The sequence below is a fragment of the Rhagoletis pomonella genome, unplaced genomic scaffold (assembly GCF_013731165.1).
Source record: "Rhagoletis pomonella isolate Grant_MI unplaced genomic scaffold, Rhpom_1.0 Rhpom_scaffold_00001, whole genome shotgun sequence".
Classification (NCBI taxonomy): Eukaryota; Metazoa; Arthropoda; class Insecta; order Diptera; family Tephritidae; genus Rhagoletis; species Rhagoletis pomonella.
In genome coordinates this window covers 57,536,706-57,546,267 of record NW_023458555.1, presented here as the reverse complement: position 1 = coordinate 57,546,267, position 9,562 = coordinate 57,536,706, and the positions used below count along the sequence as shown (strand labels likewise).

At 34.1% G+C, this 9,562-nt stretch overlaps 1 protein-coding gene across 1 annotated transcript in view; it reads left to right on the top strand.

Annotated features, from left to right (window-relative positions):
• LOC118753074 (serpin B10-like) overlaps window positions 1-9,562 on the top strand; it is a 176,882-nt gene extending 167,320 nt beyond the window's left edge. Inside the window, exon 4 of the mRNA XM_036487959.1 lies at window positions 9,264-9,562. Coding sequence (XP_036343852.1) covers window positions 9,264-9,400 — 137 coding nt within the window. The 3' untranslated portion in view covers window positions 9,401-9,562. The remainder of the gene's footprint in view (window positions 1-9,263) is intronic.

The following is a 9,562-nucleotide window of genomic DNA, read 5'->3' as shown; positions in this document are numbered from 1 at the left end:
TTTAAAAAAAAAGTTATCAAGCTCTTAAAAAATCACCCGTTATAAGCGCACTTTAGCTAAGTGAGCGCCGCTCTTCCGATGGCAATGACAGAACTCATGGCATGACTATTCGACTCATTTTACCCGATTGAGAAGGGAACAGTACACGAGCATATGTACCGTCGTATCAAATTTTGTTACAGAAACAAAATACATGGGAAAAATTACCAAACACCGAGTTACCGAGTACCAAGTTCGCCGTAAAGACCCCTATTATTGTTATGAACTACTGAGTGCGTGACAACGGCGAAACAATAGAGTTCTCACCCCTATGTGGTAGTTTTGGTAAAATGCTAGTTGCTACTTCGAAATTTTATCAACTGTGCACGTCCTTTTCAGCTTGCTTTTGTTAGTGTGGCAAATTAGATTTATCAACAGCTAAAAAAAAATCTAATGAATTTTACTTACCCATATGCGTTAAGCCCAAAATAAAATAGCCCAGTGGCAGTGACAGTTTTTAAAATCAGGTGTTACTGCTAATATTAACAGTCACTGCCGCAGCAAACACAATACGGCGTTGTCAGTGACTGCTTTTTTTGATATTCCCTTTTGTTTGTTTACATTTTTGTTGTTGCCTTTTAGGCTTCAGTGACATCAATAGAAGTTGGCTGCGTTTCATTTATGTCAAATTCAACATGCGAAATTTGCTGCGATGAAGGCAGTGGGGGAGTGAATTTAGAATTTGGGCTAAACTGAGCAGTACTGCTAGCTGCCACTGCTGTATTGTGAGTCGCCACAACCATCGATAGTTTTCCAAACCTAGATTGCAGCTTATCCAATACCAGAAAAAATATCATCCTTGCCTTCGATAATCGGAGTAAAAGTGAAATTAGTGGAGATCTTATCAGGCTAAGCTAATATTCGCGGCTTGCGTTTTGGTACGCACGCAGTCGAATTGGTTTTTTGCGTCATCCAAAATGGGTTTGCGTGCGTTTGCATTTGATTTCATTGAGTGAAACGTCAAATCAAAATGTCACGCAGAACAAAAATTGGAAATTGAGTTAGCTTCATATGCACGCCGTTCAATTTTGGTTGGTCGCATACAAGTCGTATGTGCATGAGAAATGTTTGACAGCAAATTGGCGTCGTTCGTTAATATTAGGTTAGCCTGTAAGCCCGCTGGTACGTAAACCCGAGACAACTGTCACGTTCTATCATACCAGAGCGCCATGTAAATAAAAACTCAACAACGCAGTGGAATTCTGACTATCGCCACGCTAAATTTTCGTCGCCAAAATTCTCTAAAGCGAAGATCACACGATTTGTACATTTGCACGGAATTGTAAATTTAGGCAGTCACAGAGTGGTGTTGTTTAGAAACTTGAGTCCGGCTCAAGAAAAGAATTTCAGAACAACAACACTATGTATCTGCCAAAATGTACAAATGTACAAATCGTGTGATGGCTGCTTAAATGAAATGCAGTGGGATCTAAAAGTATAGAGCATGGAAAAGTAACAGATCCAATGCGTAGTCAGGCTTTGTGTATTGTTAGGCGAACTTGCTATTCTTTTGAAGGTTTTTGGCGATGAAAATTAGCGATAGCAAATGTTGGAAGTCGGCTGTAGCTACGAAAGACGTGTGTAATTCGCACAACCAAGCAAAAATAAACAATTTTCACAACATTCATAAATGTACAACATATTCGCACTGAAAGGGTATGTTATGACATGCTCACGCACAAAAATGTATCTGCGATAAGATTTCATATGCGAAAAAACTGGCAGTTCATATGTGAGGGCCCAAAGCAGGGGGGGCTACTCTGTCTTCAAATGGATTATGTCTACTTTTGGCAGTTCAGCCTAAAAGTGTTGATGCCGAAATATGTTTTTCATCATTTGTGATGTATACGTTCCTCAATCACGTGCTAAACAGCAACATCAATTGCTAAGTCCCAATTTAAAAATTGTACAGGAGAGGAAAAACTTCGTATAGCCATTTTCTTCAAGTATTTCGCACCGGTTTTGAACCGGAAAACCGCTTTTCTCTATTAATTAACTGAACCATTAACGGAACCGAAATTTTCCTCAAATGTTTGATCTGAACCAAAAACCGAACCACTTTCTGTAAAGGTTTAAAGGTTCGTTTCAAACAAATTTCAATAGATAAATCTACCCACTTTTTCTTCATTCTGTTAAACATGGTAATACCTACCATGTTTTTTTACCATGTGACAATATCAAATGTAAAGGCAGCCCATCTCACTTCACCCTTAATCTTGCGCGTTGTTGCACTTGACACTTGACACTTAAATTTGCGCCTTATTTTTTTGTTTTTCGAACCGTTGAATCGAACCGAAACCCCGGTACAAAGACCAAAAAACCGCTTTGACGAACCAATCCAAAAGTGCAACAACGGTTCGAACCGCTGAACCGAACCGACCGAATTTTTCATCCGGTTCACGTCCCTGGTTATTTCACATTCAATTGGGAAAATACAATAGTGGTATTCATCTAAACCGATGACTTTATCAAGCAGATAATCTTATAAGTTTACGCACTCCGTTACATGAACGACCCTCACTTTCTTTTCGTTTACACATGCGAAAATTGTCGTGTTTTCTTTGGTTATAGAGCTCAGTATCACTAACTTTATAAAGAAATTATAGAAACTTACTCACTAAATGGGAAAAAATTATATTTACGAGATAATATTTATTTAAATAAATATACATATAACATAAAGGCATGATTCAATAATACAAGGTTGGATAAGCTGGCAGTTGTCTCGCTCCCGCATTCCGCCTTAGCCTGTGTTGCCTTCTTTTTTGATTTGTAGTAACTACTACTAAAATACAAGGAGAAATATTGTCTTCGTATAAAAAGTACAACAGGCAACACTGCCGATATTTTCATCGATTGTTTCGTGGAAATTCATTTTCTTATTGGGCAAATTCAAGTAAGTATGGCAAAAAAATCAAAAATAATGGAAATATTTTGAATTACAACAATAATTTACATATTTATTTGCAGGGTATTGGAGTAATTCATAATTTGTATTCAAAAAGTAGCGTTTTACAACAAGTGCAGGCGTTGCAAGTAAGTTTTGCATGCTAGGATCCCTGTGTGACTTGGGTGTCCGTCCACGTTTGCTGGTGCATGCACTTTTACCACTGCAGCGTTTGGGTTGGTCAAGTGCAGCCTTTGCATATTTACAAGTAAAGCAGGGATCACACGATTTGTACATTTGTACACAAAATGCCAAATTTAGATTTGCCCACATTTGCGCATTTGGATAGCGATGTACAAATGATTTGTTTTGCGATCAGACGATTTGGCTGCCAAAGATCCAAATGATTTGGTACACATATGCGCACAGCAGTAAAGTGACAAATATTGTCCACATTCATTCACACAATTTAACCATTTGGTCATAAATACTTAAACAGCTGATCCGGTGTCAACCATACTTTTGCATTTATGATTTCGTGAGATTTGAAGTGAAATATAAAATATGAAGGTAAAAAACGCGTTTTTCATAGGTTGAAGCATATACTTGCTCGTAACTTTATTACATATGCCATTTAAGAGAAAACATTTCGTCGTCTACAACCGTTTATAAATGGTTAATTTGTCTTGAGAATGGGCACCCTATGTATGTATACTAGTAAACAAAATAGTCGGACAAGTCGTAATTTAAAATGAAAAAATGTTAAAAATTAAAATTTTGCATATACTCTGTAAGATTCCTTTCAGTGATCGGACTTCTACCACATTGTTGTAGATCTGCCACTTTTTAGAGCACATCTACCACACAAGGTCTGAAATCTACCTACATATTGGCGCGTATTCATAGTCCAGCAACTAAGTCGAAACTAACAAAGTTGCAACTTAAATTTAAGTACCAACTTAAAATTTACCTCTATTCATAGTCGCATTTCAGACTTCTACTAAGTAATTTCGACTTAGTTTACGATATAGCAGAACGAGTTTGAAAATGTATCGATTTTTCTTTACGATATTTTGGAAAAATTACATTTTTATTAAATAATGTCAAGTTTTATCATCCGTTTATGTAATTTTTATTTTCATTGCATGATTATGCAAAAGAATAAGGTATCATTTTCTTGTTAATTGTGTGAAATAGCCAGAACAACCGCAGTGATGTGAAGTCGATGTTTATCGAAAGCATGCTGTGAAACATACAAATAGTAGATATCTAAATGTTATGCACAATTTTACTTTAAAGGAACGAGCGTGAAACTGACTTATTATTTGAAAATTTATCTAAATTATTCAATTAAAAAATTGTGATGCAGCTTTATTCGAATTGTAATCCGCATTTAATTTCATCTTCCGATTAAAATGGATCGCTCTTTGTAAATCTTAATTGCAGATTATTCAATATTATCAAAATCACCCTCTACCAACTTAATTTTTACATATTTCGTCTGTTTTCCCTTAATTTGATAAAATACTTCTTCCTAGTTACGACTTAGTTGCAGCTGCAGCCGAAACTAAATTTTAAGTTGGTACTTAGCCAGAAAAGTCGAAACTAAGGCGACTATGAATAGCTTTAGTTGTGACTTAGAATAGTTTCGACTTAATTGAGCACTAAATATGACTATGAATATGCGCCATTGTTTTTGAGTAGTTTTATTTTTACTCAACATAATTTTCTTAATTTTAAGAGCAAAAATTGTCCAACACTAAACACTAACAACAGGCAGAATGGGAGGATAAAATAAACTAAAATAGTAAATTTTCTCAGTAATAAATTTTTCGAAAGAAAACGTGGTTTTATTGTGTTAAATTGCAAAATATATGATTTATAAAAAGAATTAATAGCGAAAATTATAAAAACCGGCGATTTTTGTGAAAGGATTAGCAAATTTCAGTGCATCTCAAATTTCTAAAGCGTTTTTTACTTTTACTTGAGAATTGTCAAAATCGGCTAATCCCAAGTAGCATTTCTGGGACGAGCCACATTTGTTCGATACATCGTGATGTGATAAAAATAAAAGCTGGCAGCACTCCGCAAGGTTGCAGAAATCTTTCAAAATATGTTCGAAACTGTCAAGGAAAAAATTGCCAAAACTCAACGCAATTTGTATCAACTTCAATCTTGCACTTTATTATACTACAAGTAATTTTTAGCAAAAAAAACCGACTTCAACTCACATATAAAAAATAAATATATATATATTTATATCTCTCATGATCCACTGATCGGATCTTAACCAGATTAGTATGGGACCACCTCTGAGACACCAAAGTTATGCGGTAACATACATAAAAATTATAATAAAAATAAAAATAAAATATTCCAACGAACTGATAACCTCCTCCTTTTTTGGAAGTCCCTTAAAAATTAATTTTATTTTAGATTCTAATTAAAGTGTTTGCAATTTAGGTGAAACCTTGTAGATTTTTTTTAAATTTTTGTACAAAGTTTGATCCAAAACCTGAGATCTACACATTTTTTTGAAATCTACCACATTTTTTTCCAGATTCTACCACACAAATTTTTTTTAAGTCCGAAAACTGATTCCTTTGCCATTTCTTAAGAAAAATTATCAATTTAAACATTGTTGAAAGCCGCGAAATGTCTTATCGTGAATCACATACATATATACGTATTTTTCACCGGGTAAACAGAAATAAAGTTACGAGCAAGTATACCTGTGCGTCACCCTTTGAAAAATGCGGTTTTTTACCTTAAGGGTGTATTTAAAATTCTGAGTATGCAGATGTTACTGCTTGAATATACCTTCAACAAGTGTGAACCTCGAAAAAAACTATATAATTTTTTTTTGTCACACAGTGTAATTTAGATCGTCTTTAATAATCTATATATTGTAGTTTAAAGTACAAAACCGCGTATCAACAAAATGCAAAGCCGCCTATGTAAGGTTGCATAAATTATTATCTAGATAGTAAAAACACTCATACATATTTCAAAATGGTTCTCTTTTTATAAAGCAATCGCAATTCTGGATAGTGTATTTCAGGACGACTGGATAAGGATTGAGCCAACAGCTTCTGTAAGCAAATCCAATTTTTGGCAGCAAATGTCAGTTACGCGAGTGACGATACGCGGTTTTGTACTTTATACGACGATATCTTGTATTTATATGTGTATAGCCAGCAAAAACTGCGGAAAGAGATCCGAAAACTGAAAGAAAGGTGAATAGTAAAGTGCCACGAAGGGTTGGGAAACGAATACTTTTCCGGTTGGTTTTCTAAAATTTTTCATTCTGAACTTCACATATGCTTTTTCATAGTTAATTATACTCAGAAATTAATTATACTTTTATAAATACTTTTTAATATATTCGTCTGCCGGCATAAGAACCTGGGACCTCATGAAAGCTTAGTCGCACGCTTCTCTGCACACTCTGCACTCAGCCAGTGTCGAATACGTATATGTACATGTTTTCAAATGTTTCAATTGAGCAAATATTTTAAAATTATTGTTTTCAAATAAGGTGATATTTTTCGGTAGTTTTCGGATACGAATATTATATTAAATATTAAAATTTTACCAAAGTTAAAAAATACAAAGATTCGCAAGCACGAAATGGCAATACCGCTCAACAATATTTGTATATTTGTCACTGGCATTTGTCATCAAGTGGCAAATCAGATATTTGGTCATTGGCGTAATTTTGATTTCGCTTATGTAGCAGCATTGCGTTCACACGATTTGGCCACCAGGTTGGGTTTTCATTTGCCACAAGAAGGCAAATATTTGGCTTTTCTGATAAATGACGAATGTAATTTAGAGTTCACATGATTTGTCTATCAATTTGACACATTTTTAGCCAAATCGTGTGATCCCAGCTTAAGTATACCACGCCATAAAAGCGAAAGTGGAAATATTAATAAAGATATTTTCTTGTGCTCATTGGGACTGATTGCAGAAAAAGTACACAACCTTACAAAAAATTATCATTTTTAAAAAACGAAATGTAAATAAATTGCGATATTGAAGACATATTTTTAAAGTTTAACCGATATAATGATTAAGAAGACTGATTGGAGAAAAAAGTAAAAAACATTCCGCAAAATTTAGATATTTAAATAACCAAATGTAATTAAATTGCGATATTGAAGATATAACTTTTAAATGTAACCAATATAATGATTAGCAAAACTGATTGGAGGAAAAAGTAGAAAACATTACTAAAAAATTTAAATGACAAAAAAACCAAATGTAATTCAATTTAAGATATTGAAATTGTAATCTTTAAATGCAACAAATATAATAATTTTTAAAAGATTAATTTATATGCATTAAACCAATTGCATCTTTACTATTTGTATAATTCTTCATATAGTCCCTTTAAATAGAGGATTTGTTTGAATTCCATTCATTTTGTTTAATACATCCTGGAATTTCAATGAAACCATGGTTTATTTTGAATATTTGGGAACATTTCTTCAAAGATTTCAAAAATATTTCTTTGGCAAGAATTTTATGTGAATATCCATTTATTTCATTTTTAATATTTATGTGGCCATAAAAAGTTAATTCATTGTCTATTGTGTAGATCAGTGGAATCTTCTTTATATATTTAATTCAATTTGTATACAAAAACGCATTTCAGCACTACCAGACTACTTACTTTTCCTACTACCCAAAAGGAGATAAAATTGTTACCCGCTTCTCTTTCCTTGTCAAATGCAGCCTTACAAGGCAGTCGATTGACACAAATGTCAATATTTATCCAACCTTGTATTATTGAATCATGACATAAAGGCTATTTATTTGAAGCAAGTTAAAAGAAACAATGGCAGAATGTCTGTTTGTGTATAACTTCATTTGTCAGGGCTACCAAACTTTACGGCCAAATTATCAGGGAAACAAAACAAACAGAACGGATAATAATTGAACCAGATTTCTATCAGGATCATATCGTTGTTGAATTTGAGTGCCAAATTTGCATGCGGATCCCGATTATTGCCCAAGAAAACATAGCTGGAGTTGCGACAGAGTTGCATTGGCTTCAGTTTATAAAATTTATTCAGTGAAATCGCTGTAGAAATTTCAGAAATGTGTAAACGAGTTTCCTTGCAAATTTTGACATTTCATTTATAAGGTTCACACAATTATAAGTTTATACGGTTTACAATGCATTTATAAGGTTTGATGAATACCCTTAATAACACAAATTTGCGTTATTGCCGTTTGTGTTATTGGGTACATATCGATCAGATAGGCATCATGCCATTTTGACAGCATGCATGATAAATCGGGACAAAACTTAAAAACGAAATTTGACAACTTGTAAGACACATTTAATAGAAGCTGAAGACGTGGGGTAACTTCCGAAATCTTCAACATAACCTTCAAGCTTTGTTTTTATTTATTTATTTTTTTTTTTTTTTATGCAAACACACTCACTCTGACATGTAACCAACCAAAAATACTTAAAAATTAATTAAAGTCAACAATATCTTTGGTTGTCAAACACACTACAGCTGCTCGTCTAACACATTTACCAGCAAAACAATCTTCGGACTAAAATCGGTAACTTCTGACTAATGGGTCGACTACGGATGGCAACCGAACTTCAGAGGCCTGATTTGCTATATTGGCAACTGCATTTTGTGGTTGCCGCGGAAATTTTGATTGAGATAATTTATTTATTTTTTTCAACTGCTTCTTCAGTTTTTTTGAGGACAGTATGCAGCTCTCAAGAAAATCAAAAACTCCATATAAATTGAGTCAAATTTCCTTAAGGCAGTACGCAGTTCTTAGGAAATTTGCTACGCTTTCTACTACGGTTTTCTAAAGTTTTTATGAGGAAGGAGTGCGGCAACAAGCTGTGAAGTATCAGATGTCAAAATTCCTTGGACACGTGTGATATAATAGCAAATTTTTTCTTGACCGTTTTCTGGAGAGCTGCATATGGCCATCACACTCAAATATGCTGGTATTTAAAAATTTCATTGTCTTCAACTTTAGAGCACTTAACTAAATATAGTAGCTATACATAATATACATTTGGATTTCAGTGGCGTTGCCCATCGGCATCTCAACTGCGGTTGCGTTGCAATCCATAATCGGCCCATAAGAAAGTACATCGGTTGCTCTCTTAACAGTTTCATATATTAATAAATTTGGTTTAAAAAAAAGTTAAGTTCCGACGCGTACGGGATCGCAACTGATATTTCGAACAGTGATTTTAGAAAATATCATGGGATGAGTTGTTTTGTCATTGGCTTAGGAATAAGGTTGTATTGCAGTAAAAACCTATTACAATATTTTATTTTTTTTTCAGGCAACTATGCATCACAAACACAGCCCATACAGATCTCCGTAAACCACCCTTTTATTTTTTTCGTCATCGATCGCGATCTTGATGTTGCTGTAATGGCTGGCCGTATCTTGAATCCTCTGAATGTGCGAATACAGTAACATAAAATAATGTACGTACTATAGTGTCGCCTTTTTGGATATATTGCGGAAATAAAACAATATGTTAAAATCGAGAAAATAAGTCCCGGCTTCACAGTGGAGAACAGTGTTGCCAGAACTTTTTGGACGAACCGGCTAAATTGGCAAATAAAACCGGCTAAA